Consider the following 19,462-nt stretch of genomic DNA (forward strand, 5'->3'; position numbering starts at 1 on the left):
TCCTCGGAGCTTTGCCGCCCGGACTCTCCGCCCGCCCTAACACCAGCCGTCCAGGACCCAGAACTACCAAGAACTCCATTTCCCAGAAGCCTCTACCTCCCTTTCCGTCCAATGCCTCCGCTAAGGGACTACATTTCCCTTAAGGCATGGCAATCAAAGGCCGGAAATAAAGGACGCCCCGGCGTCGTCTGGGGGAGGGTGGAAGACCTCTCGCGTTGCAGGTGGGTAGGGGCGGGGTCGGGCTGCAGTGTGGACTCCATTTCCCGGCGGCCCTGTGTGCGCGGCGCGTGCGCAGTGTCCCGGCGGCGAACGGAAGATGGCGACGGCGGCGTCTGTGAGGAGGCGCTGCTGAGGGGGCGCGAGGGGGACGGAGGCCGGCGCCGCGGTGAGCGGGGGGCGGAGTGGGGGCCCGGGAACGAAGGGAGGAGGGACCCTGAGGCGGCAGGAGCGCTGGCCGGCGGGTTGGGGCGCTGCGAGGAAAGAGGAGCAGTGACGTTCGGGACCCCGGTTTCTTCCCCAGCTCAGGACCCACCCGTGGCTCTCCAGTGCCCTCAGGGCAAAGTTCCAACGTGGCCCCTAAGGCGCGTCCGCCCCTCCGGCCCCGGCTCGGCCTCTCTGCTCGTTCCCCACTTCGCACAGCTGCACTGGCCTTCCGGTTCCTCAAACTCGCCATGCGCCTTCCCGCCTCAGGATTTTTGCACATGCTTTCCCCTTTGCCCGCAACATCCTTTTACCCATTCTGCCTGGCTAACTCCCATTCATCTTTCGGGTCTGTGCATCAACGTCACTTCCTCTGCGAAGGCCTGCTTTCCCGCCTTCCGTCCCGAAATCCGCCTGTTAAACCCTCTCATAGGTCCCTGTTCCTTTCCTTCATGTCACATGTGGTCTGATTTATCATTGGACCTTTATTTGTGGGGTTTTTCGATTAGATGCTTGGCCGTGAGGTCCACGGAGACAGGGACTTAGAGAATGTGTTCCCAGCACAGCGCTGGTCGCACTGAAGATGCCCGGTTAATGTTCGTTGCATGAATGAAAGATACTCCTGGGGTTACTTCCTGTATGAGGGGAGTCGTCATACTCCCAGATGGGAGTGGGGCAGTGGGACTCAAGGAATACACCAGGAGGGAAGGGGAAACAGTGATGGTCGGTAATCGCAAAAAAGACTGCAAGCACCCCCAGATGTTCTTCAATAGGGAGGTTGGCAGAAAAAAAGCTGGTAATACCTACATAATAAAATACTATGCAACTATGAAAGGGGGGTTGGGGGAAGGGAATGAAGAAAATGTCTCTACGTTGATATAGAGTGGGCTCCAGAAAATATTAAGTGAAAACAAATAAAAGAGAAGGTGGTGCTAATTATGTGCTCCCTTTTTACTAATCATATGCTTCCCTTTTTAGGAAAGAAAGGAAATGTGCATATACTTTTTTTTTTTTTTTTAAGGATAAACCATAAAGTAGAAGAGGGTTTATTTTTTTAACACAGGGTTAAAAAAATTAAAAAAGGTAGATTTCAATCTGTTATTGTCATGGAAAGAGTGGAAAGGTTGGAAAAGTTCATCATGAAAAGGTTCATTATGTTCTGATAAGGGACTGCAGTGTGCTGGTTGTCAGGTGACTGTGCCCCTCGGCTTGCTTGAACAGACCTGTCCTGGAGAAGGAGTGCCTTTCAGAGAGGCAGGACTGCCTAGTGGTGAGGAGGATAGACTCTGCAGTCATACTGCTGGGTCTGTGTCTCAGAAGCTGTGAGCCTTTGGTCCAGTGACTTTACCTCCCTTACCTTCAAATTTCCTCATTTGTAAAAGGAGATTAAAAATAGTAACTGCCTCCAAGAGTTGGTGTTGGGAGCTTTAAATAAGCTAACATGTGTGTTAGAATTGTGCCTAGCACATAAATATTAGCTATAATTTTTCAAGCGTTTTAGAGCCAAAGGGCGGGGATAGTAAGTACAGTGATTGGGGAAGCCCTTTGGCATTCATTCTGATATTTACTGAGCACTTACTCGGTGCCAGGTGTTGTTCCATGCTGTAAGTCTAGAAAGTGAACAGACACACGCAAATCCTGGCCTTCACAGAGCTTATAAATTTGTAGTATGCTGATGGTAATAAATGCTGTGCAGAAAAATAGAGTAGCACAGATGGAGAGGGAGAAGGAATTGACGTTTGAAATAGGGTAGTGGAAAAAAGAAAAAGAAAGAAATAGGGTAGTGAGGGAAAAGCTGGAACGCAGAGACCTGAGAGGAAAGTGAGGGCAGAGGTAGAAGGGGCCACTCATATAAGGTCTCCTAGGCCTTGGTGAGGATGAAGGCTTTGATGCTAAACAAGATGTGACTGTGACAGGTGGCAGGGAGTCTAGGAAGGAGGCTGCTGGATACTCGTTCATTCAGCAGACATCTGGTGAATAACTACTGTATTGCAATATATTACATTCCTTTATTTTTATTTATTTTTTAAAAAGATTTTATTTACTTATTTGACAGACAGAGATCACAAGTAGCCAGAGAGGCAGACAGAGAGAAGGGGGAAGCAGGCTCCCTGCTGAGCAGAGAGCCCGATGTGGGGCTCAATCCCAGGACCCTGGGATCATGAACTGAGCTGAAGGCAGAGACTTTAACCTACTGAGCCACACAGGTGCCCCTTACGTTCCTTTTAAAAGGTGCATCTTTGGGTGCCTGGGTGGCTCAGTCGGTTAAGCCACTGCCTTCGGCTCAGGTCATGATCTCAGGGTCCTGGGAACGAGTTCCACATCAGGCTCTCTGCTCAGCAGGGAGCCTGCTTCCTCCTCTCTCTCTCTCTCTCTGCCTGCCTCTCTGCCTACTTGTAATCTCTGTCTGTCAAATAAAATAAATAAAATCTTTAAAAAAAAAAAAAGGTGCATCTTTCTCAGCCTCCTCAAATTGTTAATGGTTTATGTAACATCCTTCAGATCTTTTCAGGGGCACATAAAAATAGTAGCTGTACTTATCTTGTGTTTATTTTGCATACTAACTCATCTACTCCTCAGAAAAGTCCTGGGAGGTAAACATTGTTGCCGTCCCTGTTTTTTGGTTTTGTTTTGAGATTTTATTTATTTATTTGAGAGAGAGAGAGCGAGCATGAGAGGAGGGAGGGTCAGAGGGAGAAGCACGCTCCGCACTGAGCAGGGAGCCCAGTGTGGGGCTTCATCGTGGGATCCTGGGATCATGACCTGAGCTGAAGGCAGAGACCCACCAGATTTATTTTACTGTTTTCCCTCTTCTTCTGGTTTTTATCTTTTCATTTTTAAATATGTATGTAGATATAGATATACATGTGTGTCTATATCTATATGTATCTCTCTCTCTTTTTTTTTTTAAGGTTTTATTTATTTATTTGACAGAGATCACAAGTAGGCAGAGAGGCAGGCAGAGAGAGAGGAAGGGAAGCAGGCTCCCTGCTGAGCAGAGAGCCCGATGCAGGGCTCGATCCTAGGATCCTGGGATCATGACCTGAAGTGAAGACAAGCTTTAACCCACTGAGCCACCCAGGTGCCCCTATATGTATTTCTCTTTTGTAAAAAGGGAGGATGCAGCAAACATTGACTCCCACTTTGCATGTTTTCAGTTAGTATATGTTGGACTCTATGGTTAATCACTATATAGAGATTTTCCTTTTATTCATCCCTCATTTTTTTTTTAAAGATTTTATTTATTTGAGAGAGAAACAGAGATAGCGAGAGAGAGCATGAATGGGGAGGAGAGAGAGAAGCAAGCTCCCACTGATCAGGGAATCAGACCTGGGACTCTCCTGGGATCACAACCTGAGCTGAAGGCAGATGCTTAACTGACTGAGCCTCCCAGGCGCCCCCATCCCTCGTTTCTTTTTACAGTTGCATAGTATTTTGTTATGTGGATTTATCTTGGTTTTTTCAGTCAGTCTCCCTGTTTGAGAACACTTGGGTTGCTAATAGTCTTTTGCTGTAATTGATCCTTATTTTTTTTTTTTAAGATTTTATTTATTTATTTGACAGAGAGAGAGATCACAAATAGGCAGAGAGACAGACAGAGAGAGAGATGAGGAGAAGCAGGCTCCCTGCTGAGCAGAGAGCCCCATGTGGACTTGATCTCAGGCCCCTGGGATCATGACCTGAGCCAAAGGTAGAAGCTTAACCCACTGAGCCACCCAGGCACCCCAATAATTGATCCTTATTAAATAGTTCTGCCAAGCGTGACTCTGGGACAGATGCCCAAAAGTTCCCCTTCCCCCACTCCCCTTTAAAAAAAAAAAAACAACTCCATAATACTCCAGAAAATGACTGAAACCTAATTTATTTTAACTAGGCCTTTTTGGATGTGTTGAATACTTACCTGGTAGGACTCTGTGACTGGTATTCCTCAGAGCTCCCTTGCAGAAAGCTTGCTGTCATGTCTGGTCCCAAGTACAGCCCCGATGGCATGACGAGGCCCTGAAACCAGCAAGGAGGTTGCTGTGTGTTCATTTGTTCAGTCATTAAGCAGATGTTTGTGGTCAGCCTGCTATAGGCAAAGTCCTGGAGGTGAGGCCTGGCACTCCACAAGGGACTTCCTCCAACCTGGGAGACCTCTGTCTCTCCCAAATCATAACCCCTATGTATACACACAGTCTGAGACAGCCTTGATGGGAGACGGAGTTCAGAAGACCCAACAGGGACAGGACAGAATGGAAAGGAGGGTTGCTTCCTTTGTGGACAGTTGGGTGAAGGTCCACCCTATCCACAGGGTCCCAGAGCTTGATCAATCCTCTTTTTCTCCAGGAAGTACCGGACAGCAGCCATGGCAGGCAGCAGTGGCGACAGTGTCACTAGGCGGAGTGTGGCATCACAGTTCTTCACACAAGAGGAGGGGCCAGGCATCGATGGCATGACCACCTCAGAGAGAGTGAGCATGGAGGGAAGGGCTTAGAATGGGGAGGCACAGCCCCTGTCTTTAGGGCAGTCCACCCCCAGGTGCGGAGCCCAGGGAGTACCAAAGGGGCTGGGCTGGTAAAGCTAGCACTATCCCCTGCCTCTCCTCCTCCTTCCAGGTGGTGGATCTCTTGAACCAGGCAGCACTAATCACCAATGATTCAAAGATCACAGTACTCAAGCAGGTGAGGGGCTGGGGTGATGCCGGGCTAAGCAGCACAAGGGGAGGGGCTGGGAACGTGAAAAAGAAGATACTGGTCTGACACCAGTGTCCCCATTTAGGCATTTAGGATATGCTTGCTGTGGTGCCCAGTGCTGTACAGGCATGCTCTCTTTTAATTCTCACAAAAGCTCTGGGTAATTTGGTCCCCAGTTTCTACAGAAAGAAGCGGAGTTTCAGAACTTAAAATAATGAGCCTCAGGTCAGTCTGCTAGGAGCTGGCTGAACTGGGACTTGGCATGCTGGATTCCAGATCCAAATCCTCCGCTCTTCATCCTTGTATTTCCTCTCTGCCAGGTTCCTGTTTAGCGGGGAAGACGTATAGGCCACCAGACAGTGGAAACAGAGTGGGCAAGGCAGGGTGGGTTGGAGGAACCCAGCTTGCTGAGGAGCCTTGAGGGGCCTGCTGACCCGGCCTGTGGGTGGGAAGTCTGGGAGGGCTTTCCAGAAGAGGGCACCTGGAAGCGGAGACCTGGAGGATGAGGAGAGAAACAGGTTAAGTGAGAGAGGGAGGGTGTCTCAAGTGAAGTGGAGGGCACAATAGATTACACAAAGGCAAAAGAAGACAGGAAGAATTGGAGGGGAGGGGCCGGGTGTAGTTAAGACTGGGAGGCAGGTAAATAAAGTTCAGGGTTGGAGGGGGTCAGGTTGTGTGGGTGAGAACCTTAGTTCTGCTGCTTGCTCCGTGTGTACAGCGTGTAGCCTTGGATGGCTGACTCAGCCTCTTAGCAGTGCGAGTCAGACCACTGCTGGCACTGGGCTTCTGTGAAAATGTCTGTGGGAAGGGCTTATTCCAAAGAACCTGGCAAGTCCAAGGACATCAGGAAATAGGTTCTCACTGTCATGAAATGCCTGATGAATTGTGGCAGTGTGATTGGGGAGTAGAAACAGAAGGAGAGTGGAGAGAGTTGATGGATGAGCCTCCGGAAGGAATTCCGGCAACATTCCCCTCTTCCTTAGCCTCCATCATGTGCCTTGTGCTTCCTACTGACCAGGACCTTATGCCTCCTTATAGGATCTTCTTATTAAAGCTTCACAAGAGCCCTATGAGTTGGTGTTTAAGATCCTCCTTTTGTAGAAGAGCAAACAAATTTGGGGGAATCCACTTGCCCAGGCCATGGTTGGGAGTGGCAGAGCCAGGATTGAACTGAGTTTATCTGCTGCCTGTCTCCACGCTGTTTCTCTTATACGCTCCTGTCTGAACTGATTGGAGCCTGCTTTTATATGTATGGCCCTCCTCCTCATCCCCAGTGTCCTTCTAGGTCCAAGAACTGATCATCAACAAAGATCCTACACTACTAGACAACTTCCTGGATGTGAGTGACCCGTGGGAGAGAAAGGGTGTGGGTATAGGGTTAAGGGGATGGATCCTGGTACGGCCCTGACCACCTTCTTGATGTTGGCAGGAGATCATCGCTTTCCAAGCGGACAAGTCGATCGAAGTGCGCAAATTTGTCATTGGCTTCATCGAGGAGGCATGGTACGGGGTGGCGCAGGGAGCCCCTGGGAGCACCCCGGTGGAGATAGCCTCTTCCGCTCCCCGCCTGGCCCTTCTCTCTGCTTCTCGGGCCCATTTTTCCCTGCCATGCACACTGATTCCTCAGCAAATACTTAATAAGGTCAGAGTCGTGGAGTCATTCATGATGGCTCTACTTCTCCTACACTTCACGTCTACATCATCAGTAAGGACTCTCAGCTCTGCCTTCAAAATCTGAATAGCATCTGGGCATTTTTCAACCACTTCTTTGGCTATTAGGCTGCTCCAAGTCACCATTACCTCCCACCTAGGTGGCTCCAGTGGCCTTCTGTCTGGTTCTCCTGCTTTCCCTCCCTCTCTTCTGTTTAATTGAAGTAAATTCACTATAAAATTAACTATTTTTAGGTAAAAAATTCACTGACATTTAGCACATTCACCCATCTAGTTCCAACACATTTTTAACCTCCCCAAAGGAAGTACCAGATCCGTGCCCTGCTTCCTCTCACACAGTAGCCAGAGTGATCCTGCTAAAACGTAAACCAGCTCTCGGTGCTCACCTGCTCTCAGAACTCCACTGGCCCACTGGCTCACTTAGATAGAAACCCACACTCCTCCCCTTTATCCCATCTTCCCTGGTGCCTTCCCTGATCTTTTTTTTTTAATATTTTATTTATTTATTTGACAGAGAGAGATCACAGTAGGAGAGAGGAAAGGAAGAGATCACAGAGAGAGAGGAAGGGAAGCAGGCCCCCTGCTGAGCAGAGAGCCCGATGTGGGACTCGATCCCAGGACCCTGAGATCATGACCTGAGCCGAAGGCAGCTGCTTAACCCACTGAGCCACCCAGGCGCCCCAACCTTCCCTGATCTTTATTGACACCCTCCAGCCTCCCTATTCTCAAAACCTACTATTCTTTCAGCTTGCTGTGCCTGCAAGGGATTCTCATCCCCAGGGAGCCCCCCCACCCCTCACTCCTTTACTTCTCTCTGGTCTTCCTCAGCCAGCCTCTCCTGGCCCTGCTAGTGCAGCCCCCCACCACTGGCACCCCCTCTGCACTGTCTCCCCCTCAAAAATGTCAGCTCCACGAGGGCAGGCCTTCTCTGTATGGTGGACTGCTGTATCCCCATGTCCAGGACAGTGTTGGCACAGAGGAAGCACTGAATACGTATTTGTTGAACAAGAATAACTGGAGGAGTGACCATGTGGGAAGCTTACTCTGCCATGTGCTCTGCTCTGTTAAGTCCCCTCCTCTCTCTTCACCTGTAACCTTCACAGCGGCCTTGGGAATGGAGGCTTTGTTATCTGCCTTTTAAGGAAAGGGAAACTGAGGCTCAGAATGATGAAGTGATTTGTTCAGGCTGAGTCATTTGTTCATTCAGCAATTATTGGATGCTTTGTGACTCAGAGGAAATGAAATAGCCCCTAATTAGTGACTGTTTTCTCTTTGTCGGGCATTGTACTAAATGCTTTACCTAATTTGTTATGTACTTCGATCTTCAAAAATAACACCATGGATTAGTTTTGTGGCCCATTTATAGGAAGACAAAACTGTGACTCAGAGAGGTGAAGTGAGTTTCTTAAGGCCACACGGCCAGTATGTGGCAGGGCTGCAGATTTAACCCATATCTGTAACGCCGTTGCCCAAATTCATAATCTTCACTTTTTACTGGGAGAATTTGTGGTAAATTTCAATATGCATTCAACAGGTATGTGCCAGGCATTTGTGTCTTGGCTATAGGAATTGAGCAGTGACTAAATACAGATACTGCTTCTGATTTCACATAGCTGGCAGTTGAGTTTCATTTTTTCTTTAAGATTTATTTATTAGAGTACGCATGCACGTGAGCTGGGTTGGGGGGCAGGGGAGAGAGAGAGAATCTCAAACAGACTTCTTCCTGAGCACAGAGCCTAAGTCGGGGCTCAATCCCGTGACCCCAAGATCGTGATCTGAGCCGAAATCAAGAGTTGGCCGCTTAACGAACTGAGCCATCCAGGTGCCCCAAGTTCCGTATTTTTTGGCTGATTAGCTTAATATTTAACTTCAGATTATAGAATGTTGTAAAAATTATATTCATGATCTGAGGTCTAGGTGTGGCCTTCTTGAATTTTTTTAATTCATCAAACACATATTTCATTCTTCAACAAAAAAACAAGACTCTGCTTGTATGACCAGAAAGGGTCCCCCGCTTTCAGAGCCCTCAGACTGAGGTAAACAAATGAGTGAACAAAACTGGGGATTTCATAAAACAAAGTGCCGGAAAATAATAAAGAGTTTTTGTTTCTGAATGCTTTTTATACCGTACTAAGTACTTTACAAGTATTGCTGTGTTCACAACAAGCTATGAGGGAAGTACTATCCTAAATGAGACAGTTGGCTTGTCCAGATTCCCACAGTTGTCTGGCTGTGCTGCCCCTGGGAACAGCTCAGCTCTTCCCCTGGGAACAGCTGGGTGAAAGAGTGAAAGAGTGGGCATTGCAGGGCTAACCCAGAGAGAGGGTTCGTGGGTGGCTATATCCAAAGGTGCCAAGCAATGTTCTTGGTTTCCGGACATGTTGACAAACAAGACAGATGCAGTCCCTGACTTTGCCACCCTCAGTCTCCTGGCAACAACTGACCTTGATTTCCCTTTCCTCATGGACCCTAGGCTTCCCTCACATACCCCAAGACCACACCCTGACCATGACCTTGACCTTTTTTCTTTATCCCCCCAGCAAACGAGACATTGAGTTACTGCTGAAACTGATTGCGAACCTCAACATGCTCTTGAGGGACGAGAATGTGAATGTGGTGAAGAAGGCCATCCTCACCATGACCCAGCTCTACAAGGTGGCCCTGCAGGTAGGTGCTCCCTCCCACCCGGGGTCATCCTGATCTCACAGGTCTCATTTACAGCTTCTTTGGGACACAGGGGCAGGTCAGTTAAACCAGGGACAGATAGACTCTTTATGGGCAAGACATGCTATTGATCTTCAGGAACAGGCGACGAGGGTTCTAATTTCCTAACAGGGAGTCGCCATCCATCCATCCATCCAAACACTCAGGTGCTGCACAAACATTCCCTGAGTACTTTCTCTATGACACAGATGGGTTGGGTCCTGCCTTTAAGGTGCTCATGGCCCAGTGAGGGAGATAGATGCTTATCAAAGAATCACAAAAATTTTCATTTGGCACCAAGGTCAGTGCTATAAGGAAAAGCATGCACTGGTGAGGTGTTCATTAGCATTAATGAAATAAATGAATCCATTTACTCTTGGCCACCATGTTGTGCGGGCAGCATTTTTACTCCTTTGTCTTAAGATTTGAGCCTTTTCACTCTGGGTTGTCGTTGTCTGTGAACCTCATGAAGGCAGAACCTGACCTGGGTCTTATCTCCAGTATCATCTCGCACGGGGCCTGGGGCAGAACTGTAGCTCAGTACATTTCCCAAATGAATTTATTCATCATCTTCATGGGTCTCTGGGTAGTGATGGAGTTGGCAATCGATGTCTTGTCCCTTTCTCTGTCTCCATTCCTCCCTGGCCCCTCACAGTGGATGGTAAAGTCACGAGTCATCAGTGAGCTCCAAGAGGCCTGCTGGGACATGGTGTCTGCCATGGCTGCGGACATCATTCTGCTGCTGGATTCTGACAATGACGGCATCCGCACCCACGCCATCAAGTTTGTGGAGGGTCTCATTGTCACCTTGTCACCCCGCATGGCTGACTCGGAGGTGCCCCGACGCCAGGAGCATGACATCAGCTTAGACCGCATCCCTCGTGACCACCCATATATCCAGTACAGTGAGTATCCATCAGCTCGTCCCATCTGTCAGTCACAAACTACACAGACTCCCTTCCTCCCTCTTTTTTTCTCAGTTTTTCATTTCTGGAGACAGTGTAAGACATTGATTAAGAGGGGCACCTGGGTGGCTCAGTCGATTGAGCATCTGGCTCTTGGTTTTGGCTCAGGTCATGATCTTAGGGTCAGGGATCGAGCCGATCGGGTTTTGTGCTGAGCAGAATCAGCTTGAGAGTCTTTCCTCTCCTCCCTCTCTACTCCTCTACTCCTGCCCTAGATGTGTGTGTGCCCACACACACACTTTTTTTTTTAATCAAATAAATAAAATCTCTTAAAAAAAAAAGACATTGGTTAAGAACTTTAATGACAGGATCCAATCCCAGCTTCACCACTTAAAATGTGAACTTGGGCAAATTACTTCTCTCTGAGCTTCATTTCTTTTTTTGTAAAGTGGAGCTGTAGTAGTACCCCTTTCATGGCTTTGTCGAGAGGTTCCATGAGGATATGAGCACTCAGTAAATGGTAGCTAGTTTTAAGTGGGTTTTTTTGTTTTTTTTTTTAAGATTTATTTCTCTATTTAAGAGAGAGAGCATGAGTGGGAGGAGGGGCAGAGGGAGAGAATCTTCAACTCCTCACTGAGCAGAGCCCACAGCGGGACTCAGTCTCATGACCCATGAGATCAAGACCCCAGCCAAAACCAAGAGTTGGACACTTAAGAACTGAGCCACCAGGCACCTGGGTGGCTCAGTGGGTTAAGCCTCTGCCTTCAGCTCAGGTCATGAACTCAGGGTCCTGGGATCGAATCCCACATCAGGGATTCTGCCCGACAGGGAGCCTGCTTCCTCCTCTCTCTCTCTCTCTCTCTGCTTGCCTCTCTGCCTACTTGTGGTCTCTCTCTGTCAAATAAATAAATGAAATCTTTAAAAAAAAAAAAAAAAAAAAAAACCCCTGAGCCACCCAGGTGCCCCCCCCCTAAAATATTTATTTATTTATTTATTTATTTATTTATTTATTTAGAGCATGTGCAAGTAGGGGTGCACAGAGAGAAGAGGGAGAAAGAGAATCTTAGGCAGGCTCCACACCCAGCGTGGAGCCTAGGGCAGGGCTCAGTCTCACGACCCCGAGATCATGACCCAAGCCAAAATCAGGAGTCACCCAGACACCCCTTAACTGTTTTCTCAATTGCAAATTATAAGTATGGTTCATGTACACTAGTGAGGTATCAAGCAAAACACAACAGAGGGGTATAAAGAGAAAATACCACTCCCCAGTTCTGCTTCCCAGAGATAAATATTACTAAGAGTATGTTTCTTTCCAGACCTTTCTTCCTCAGAAATGGACATTTTATATATATATATAAAACCCCATTTTATATATATATATGACCCCAGGATCATGACCTGAGCTGAAGGCAGATGCTTAAATGACTGAGCCACCCAGACACCCCCTCCAGTGTATTTTTTCATAGAAAGTGTCAAGGAAGATATCCACCAAAGTTATTAAAGGTTAACTTTGGGGGACCAGATCACAGAGAGTGGTAGTACAAAGGACTGAGTGCTTTGTCTGTGTGTACATACACATTTTTACATAGTTAAAGTTTTATCTCAATGTCGCACAAATCATCAGATTCCTGTAGTTGGATATTTAAAATCATTTCTAGTCATTCACTGCTGGAATCTCATGCTCTGAGCATCATCTCTAATTTTTTGTTCCTTTTTTTTTTCCCTTAAGTAAGCTCCACACCCAATGTGGGACTTGAATTCATGACTCTGAGATTAAGAGTTGCATGTTCTACTGACTGAACCAGCCAGGTGCCCCTACATTTTTATACTCATTAATAGTCTGCCTCATAGGATTCCTCAACCACTAAATTTTCTGGGTTTTTTTCAGCGCTTCTGAGCCATCATGTGTAAGAATCTTTCTCCTTTTGGCGCCAAAGGCTACTCTTTGCAGAGGCCAGGGAGAAAGGCCCCTGCTAACTGGTACTCTTCTCTCCCTCATTAGATGTGCTGTGGGAAGAAGGCAAGGCAGCCTTGGAGCAGCTGCTCAAGTTCATGGTGCACCCCGCCATCTCCTCCATCAACCTGACCACAGCGCTGGGCTCCCTTGCCAACATCGCCCGCCAGAGGCCCATGTTCATGTCAGAGGTGATCCAGGCCTATGAAACCCTGCATGGTAGGTTGGTCCCCTCCCCTCCCGCTCTCCACTGGCCAGTCTGCTCTGTCCTGAGAAAATGTGAGCCTGATAGTGGGTCCATGAGGGATTCATCCATTTAGTAGGTCTGGACACCAGAAGCATTCTCTGGATTAGACAGGAATCTTTTGGTTGCGTGTGACAGCTGTTTCAAAGCTGACTTTAATATGAAGGTATGTGTGGATGAAATGACATGATGTCTGTGGAATACTTTAAGAGATTCCAGCCTTCCCCCCTCCAACATTCCAACAACAAAAAAAGCAGGAAGGAAAGTGTTGGGTACCTGGTGATTTGTAACAGTCTTTTCTCTACTTTTGTACATGTGTGAAAACTGAAGTGTCCAGGCTTGAGGTGTGAATACGAACAGATTGTGGATCTGTCTCCATTTCTTGGCTCTTAATTCCTCCTTGTTGGCTTTTTTGTTCTGTGTCTCTTTCCTTGAGATAGCAAAGATGGCCCCTGATGGCCCCAGGCTTCCATTCTGTCCACTAGGAAACCCCAGGGGACAGAGTGTTTGCTTCCCCATCATTCCAGCAAAAGTCCAAAGACTGATGCCCATTGTTCCTGATTGGCTGAGAAGACATTGGTAGCCTCTCTCTGGACCAATCACAGTGGCCATGGGATTGCATTGTTCTGACTGGCCTGAGTCTGTTGCCCACTTGGACTGAGAATGGAGCCGGGGTGGTTCCCTCAAAGGAAAATGGAAGCATTGTTGGCTGAGGAAGGAGGGAAGGATCCTGGGCAGGCAAAATTACAGGCATCCTCTTTCTCTGTGGAACAGGGAAGCCTTGTTCATCAAGGTGACTGTTAGATATGGGACAGTCATTCTGGTGGCAGGACCAGCAAGGCGCACTGTTGGGGGGATCAGTTGGGGGGATTGTGGAGGTGACGATGGTGATGATAGCTTTCCCCAGGGGACGCACACTGGAAATTCCAGACTGGGGGGTGATGAGCCTTTATGTTTAATAAAAAGAAGGGTGAGCCTCCTCTTTGTTTTAAGGTTGATTAATCCTGATGGAAGCCTCTTGAGGGTTTTAAGCATCAGCTTGTACACAGTAGATCCGAGAGCAAAGGAACTTTTCTAGGAGGTGCCTGCAGCCACCCCTCTCACTGGGGCTTGGGCAGTGAGATGAGCAGGGCCCCGTGGGCTGTGTGCACAGAACAAAGCTTCCACTTCTTTCCTCACAGCCAACCTGCCCCCGACGCTGGCTAAATCTCAGGTGAGCAGTGTGCGCAAGAACCTCAAGCTGCACCTGCTGAGTGTCCTGAAGCACCCAGCCTCCCTGGAGTTTCAGGCCCAGATCACCACCCTGCTAGTGGACCTGGGCACGCCCCAGGCCGAGATCGCCCGCAACATGCCCAGCGGCAAGGACGCCCGCAAGCGGCCCCGAGACGACTCTGATTCCACGCTCAAGAAGATGAAGCTGGGTGAGCTTGAGGGGCTGGGCCAGGCCTTGCCAGAGGCGGTGGCAAGGAATGGCCCCATTCACTTACATTTAACTATGAGTTTCATTTGTATTAGTTAATAGTATATTGCAAATTACAGTGTAAGGATATGACATAGCAGATGAGATCAGAATTATTGAAATGTGTGATGCACATGTAATTATGAATTACTTGAATCGTGCAGAAAGGAATGGAATGAAGTCTCCCTCTTATTCCTGTCCCCAAAATAACCACTCCCTAAGTATTAACCCTTATGTTTTCTTTCAGAAATACCTGAGTTCTCATTTCCTTTGTTTCCTTTATAATTGGATTTTCTTTCTAAAGTAATTTCTTATTTATGTATTTATTTATTTTAGAGACAGGGCTGGTGCAGGGCTGGGGGAGGGGCAGGAGGAGACAGAGAGAGAGAGAGAGAATCCTCAGGCAGACTCCCCACTGAGTGCAGAGCCAGATGCAAGGCCTGATCTCACAACCCGGAGATGACAACAGCTAGGCCACCCAGGCACCCCTCTGCTGCATCCTTTTAACGGTGGTATTATAGTCTCTAGTGCTTGTGGATCGCTTTAACCACTCCTCCTGGTGATGGACATTTGTGTTCCCCCGCCCCTTTTTTTTTAAGTGTAGAGATTGCTATAGTATGAGAGTCTTGAGTGCCTGTCCACTACTAGAAAGTTTCCTAGTAAAGGGATTGGTGCATTTAAAGCTGTTTTTTTGCTCGCCAGTTTTACTGTATCCTCAAACTTTTTATTCTGAAGTAACTTTGGACATTCAGACAAGTCACCAGAAAGCGCCTACATCCCCTCACACGTTGCACCTCCTTAGCCTCCCTAATTCATCCCACAGCCTTCCTCTGCCTCGTGACCTTGCTGTTGTGAAGAGCCCAGGACCACCTTTGGGTCAAATGTCCCTCTCTTTGGGCTCGTCTGCTGTGGCCTCCTGACTGCATCTAGGTTCTGCACTTGGGGGAGGGACACTGCAGAGTTGATGCTTTGACTGTCTCCATGGGGTGTCAGGAGGCACATGATACCTATTTGTCCCCTTACTGGTGATGGGAGCGTGGATCAGTTGGTTGAAATAGTGCCTCCCAGGTTTCTCTAGTATAAGTGCACTTTTCCCCATTGTAAATCCTAAGTTGAGGAAGACACTGGTACTGTGTAAAACTACCTGTTCCCCTTCACAGTTTGACCCAGTGATTTCTTTTTTTTTTTTTTTTTTAAGATTTTATTTATTTATTTGACAGAGATCACAAGTAGGCAGAGAGGCAGGCAGAGAGAGAGAGAGAGGAGGAAGCAGGCTCTCCGCAGAGCAGACAGCCTGACGCGGGGCTCGATCCCAGGACCCTGGGATCACGACCTGAGCTGAAGGCAGAGGCCTTAACCCACTGAGCCACCCAGGCGCCCCTGACCCAGTGATTTTAACATGTGCTATCGCTCTAATGATTATGAGAAGCTTTCCTTCTGTGTTTATCAGTCGGCATTCTGTTAGGAAGAGCTTTCTCCCTACTTCATTATCCTCTGTGCTCGTGGATTCTCACTTACTCTCCAGACTGTGATCCATTACTCTCGGTACTCATTTTGTGCCTCACACTGCCTCGTATTGAGCCAGGGAAGCCTTTGAGCTGGCTCTGATGACCCCTTGGTGTGTCCCGCAAGTTGTTCTGAGCAGTTCTTACTTTCTGGCACAACATGATGTTCTGGACTCCCCTTGTACTTTCCTTTTTTTTTTTTTTTAAAGATTTTATTTATTTATTTGACAGAGATCACAAGTAGGCAGAGAGGCAGGCAGAGACAGAGGAGGAAGCAGGCTCCCCGCTGAGCAGAGAGCCCGATTTGGGGCTCAATCCCAGGACTATGGGATCATGACCTGAGCCAAAGGCAGAGGCTTCAACCCATTGAGCCACCCAGGCACACCGCCCCCCTTGTACTTTCCTTACCCCAGCCTTGAGAGCAGCCTTTTCTTCTAAGGAGCCCTGGTTTCTTTTAAGCAGGCAGTAGTTTCAAAAGCCAAGATCTGAGTGCTGAATGTGCTCATTGCTACTGTATGCATGGACTTTTTTTTTTTTTTTTTAAGATTTTATTTATTTATTTGACAGAGAGCACAAGTGGCAGAGGCAGGTGTGGTGGGGGGGTGGGGAAGCAGGCGCCCTCTTGAGTAGAGAGCCCAATGTGGGGCTTGATCCAGGACCCTGAGATCATGACCTGAGCCAAAGGCAGCAGCTTAACCCACTGAGCCACCCAGGCACCCATGCATGGACATTCTTGATAGCTGTTGCCAAACTGTTTTCCCAAGAACCTGCACCACCATGTGTTATGTGAATGCCCATTACCCACTCTTCCTAGCCCTGGGTGCTCCATAAACCCTTTGGGTATAAATGGTATCCCTGGTTTAGATTCGCTTTCTTGCACATGTTGCAGTCGGGCTGTGTGTGTGTCATTTTACATTTATTAGCCATTTGCGTGTCTGTGAAGTGTCCGTTCTGTTCAGCCTTTTGTAGCTGACTTGTGTGTGCCCTTGCTCTTGGTTAATGCAGAGTGTCAGCTTTCTGTTACGTGTGCTGCAAACTTTTTTAAGAGACTGAATAGCAGGGGTGCCTGGCTGGTTCAGTCCGTTGAGGATGAGATTCTTGATCGTGAAGTCATGAGTCCAAGCCCCACACTGGGCCTGGAGCCTACTTAAAAACAGAAAAAAAAACCCTATTACATTGCACCATATTCTGCCATCATCTACTTAAATCATCACCCTATTAAATATTCCAGCTTCAAAAAAAAAAAATCTGGCTTCAGGGAACATCTCTGTACATGAAGGTTTTTCTCTGTGCTTTGTATCTTCACTATACATTTATATGAGTTAAGTGTTTAGGCTCAATATCTAGAAGTAGATTTGCTGAGTCAAAAGGTGCATACATTTAAAAGTTGGCAGTACAGTCAAATTGCCCTTCTAGAAGGCCATACCAGTTCACATCTGCACAGTCCATACCCCTACTAACAGCTGCCGCTACCAGCCTTTTTATTTTTTTGTCAATCATGTAGGCAAAAAGACTATCTTATTAGGTTGTCTTTATGTTTCGTGATTCTTGGTGAGGTTGAGCCTATTTCAGAGATAGAGGTTTTTAAACAATAAAGCTCAGGGAAATGACTAGTTAATCTTTTCACCTTCTTGGATTTTCGTGTCATCAGCCAGGCTGGTGTGGCTTATTCCCATTTCATAGATGAGGAGAACAGGGCACGGACAGAGGCAGGTCTTTTCCCCAAGGTCACGCGGTGCTTTGATGGCAAAGCACGGCTGTGGCCCAGCTCTTTGCCCGCTGCACTCTGCTGCTTGCTAGGGCCGCCTGGATGCAGGGCCCCCGCTGGGCTCCCTGGGAGGGGGAGGGCCTGTTGTTCACTCTGACACCAGCATCTTGTCTCCTTTCCTCTCTCAGAGCCCAACCTGGGGGAAGATGATGAGGACAAGGACTTGGAGCCAGGCCCGTCAGGAACCTCTAAGGCTTCAGCCCAAATCTCAGGCCAGTCAGACACAGACATCACAGCTGAGTTCCTGCAGCCCTTGCTGACACCTGACAATGTGGCCAATCTGGTGAGGATGAATGCGGGCTATTTCCCACAGGGCAAGAAGGAAGGGTTTCCCATCCTTTTCCTACCCTTCACTCCACACTGCCCACCTCTTCCAGATGGTATTAGTTCCAGCACACCACTCCGGTCTCGGTGTTGGGATGGTGTGGTCCAGTGGGCCCTCTCTATCTTGGATGGACCTTTTCTCTGATCTTTACTCCTTTAGGAGATCCCTTGTCACCAACCCCTGAACCATCCCTCTTTGGATAGTCTGAGTCCCTGTCCAAACCCCACCCCTCTCCTCTCCTTTGAAGGGAGGGAAGGGTAACTGGAGAGCAGACCGCACAACTTACTTGCTAAGTGATGTGGGATTAGCATGGGTGGGGTGAGATGGCCCCCTTTTTCCTTAGATTCTCAAAGATAATCCTGCTCTACAGTGAAAGAACCACTGGCTCCAGCTGATGGTGTGGGTGGCGGGGGTATCTCCCATCGGTCCTCAGGCTGTAGCAGTGCCCAGGCCTTTCCATTGGGTGCTTATGACAGTGCCTCTTCCCCTGCTCACCATCGGTCTTCTCTCTGCCTAGAGGCTCCACGGGGCTTAGTTCTTGGGAGAAGGAAGTTGGGTTTTTGTCACAAGGGTAGCGAGAGGGAGTTTTCTGTCCCACTCAGATCTCTTTGGTGAGCTCCAGGCTTGGAAACGTGTCTGCCTCTTGCATTGTTCTCCCCTTGGAAGTTCCGCAGGCACCGCAGACTCATTCATTATGTCAGAATAAACCTGTGGAATTTCTCCCCGTGCTCCTCTGCAGGCTGTCAGTGTCCTGTGTTCTTGGCACGCCTGCCTCCTGGTTCGCGACCCACAGACCTGGAGTTAAGCTCTTTGCCTCCCTGCCAGGCCTTCTCCGTCTCCCCTAGCCCCCGCCCGGCCCTTCCTCTGCCTGTCTGCGCCCTGGCTTTGGCTTCCATTCCCCTTGCTATGGCCAGAAGTATAGCTTGTGAAGCTTTCCTGCTCCAGCCCTGCCATGGCTCTTTGTTTCCTTCCAGAACCAGTCTGAATGAATGCAGCTTGCTGAGGCTCTGTCTGGGGCTTCCATTAACTCACTGTACCTGGTCTGTCCTCTTCACATCTTCAAATTATTGGCCTAAAGTTTTTCACAGGATTCTTTTTTATCTTTATAATACCTGCTGTCTGCATAGTAATGTGCAGCTTTTTTGTCTCAAGCATTGGGTCCTTCACTCCTTTTTTTGTTGTTCAGTCTCACCATCCATTTGTTTGGTTATGGTCATTCCAAAGGACTGGCTCCGAAGTTTCATTGGTACTCTTTTATAACCTTTTCTGTTGTTTTCTTAAGATTTTATTTATCTGTTTGACAGAGAGAGAGAGCACAAGCATGGGGAGAGACAGGGAGAGGGAGAAGCAGGTTCCCTGCTGAACAGGCAGCCCAATGTGAGACTCAATCCCAGGACCCTGGGATCATGACCCAAGCTGAAGGCTCTACCGACTGAGCCACCCAGGCGCCCCACCTTTTCCGTTTTATTTCTGTTGTCTTTATCCTTTTTTTTTTTTTAAAGATCTTATTTATTTATTTGATAGGCAGAGATCTCAAGTAGACAGATAGAGAGAAAGGAGGAAGCAGGGTCCCCGCCGAGCAGAGAGCCCGACATGGGGCTCAATCCCAGGACCCTGAGATCATGAGCTGAGCCGAAGGCAGAGGCTTTAACCCATTGAGCCACCCAGGCGCCCCTGTTGTCTTTATTCTTCCCTGCTGCTTTCTTTGAATATTTTACCCTAGCATTTTATTTTTTATTTTTTTAAGATTTTATTTATTTATTTGACAGAGAGAGATCACAAGTAGGCAGAGAGAGAGAGGAGGAAGCAGGCTCCCTGCTGAGCAGAGAGCCCGC

General features: G+C 48.1%; 1 protein-coding gene across 1 annotated transcript in view; it reads left to right on the forward strand.

The window, feature by feature from the left end:
- Window positions 1–273: 273 nt before the first annotated feature.
- SYMPK (symplekin scaffold protein) overlaps window positions 274–19,462 on the forward strand; it is a 37,454-nt gene continuing 18,265 nt past the window's right edge. The window contains exons 1-10 of the mRNA XM_059383123.1: window positions 274–385; window positions 4,747–4,870; window positions 5,016–5,081; window positions 6,379–6,432; window positions 6,523–6,596; window positions 9,305–9,431; window positions 10,123–10,372; window positions 12,375–12,545; window positions 13,752–13,991; window positions 17,431–17,585. Of these exons, the coding sequence (XP_059239106.1) occupies window positions 4,766–4,870; window positions 5,016–5,081; window positions 6,379–6,432; window positions 6,523–6,596; window positions 9,305–9,431; window positions 10,123–10,372; window positions 12,375–12,545; window positions 13,752–13,991; window positions 17,431–17,585 (1,242 nt within the window). The 5' untranslated portion in view covers window positions 274–385; window positions 4,747–4,765. The remainder of the gene's footprint in view (window positions 386–4,746; window positions 4,871–5,015; window positions 5,082–6,378; window positions 6,433–6,522; window positions 6,597–9,304; window positions 9,432–10,122; window positions 10,373–12,374; window positions 12,546–13,751; window positions 13,992–17,430; window positions 17,586–19,462) is intronic.

This window comes from Mustela nigripes, chromosome 17 (genome assembly GCF_022355385.1).
Source record: "Mustela nigripes isolate SB6536 chromosome 17, MUSNIG.SB6536, whole genome shotgun sequence".
Lineage (NCBI taxonomy): Eukaryota > Metazoa > Chordata > Mammalia > Carnivora > Mustelidae > Mustela > Mustela nigripes.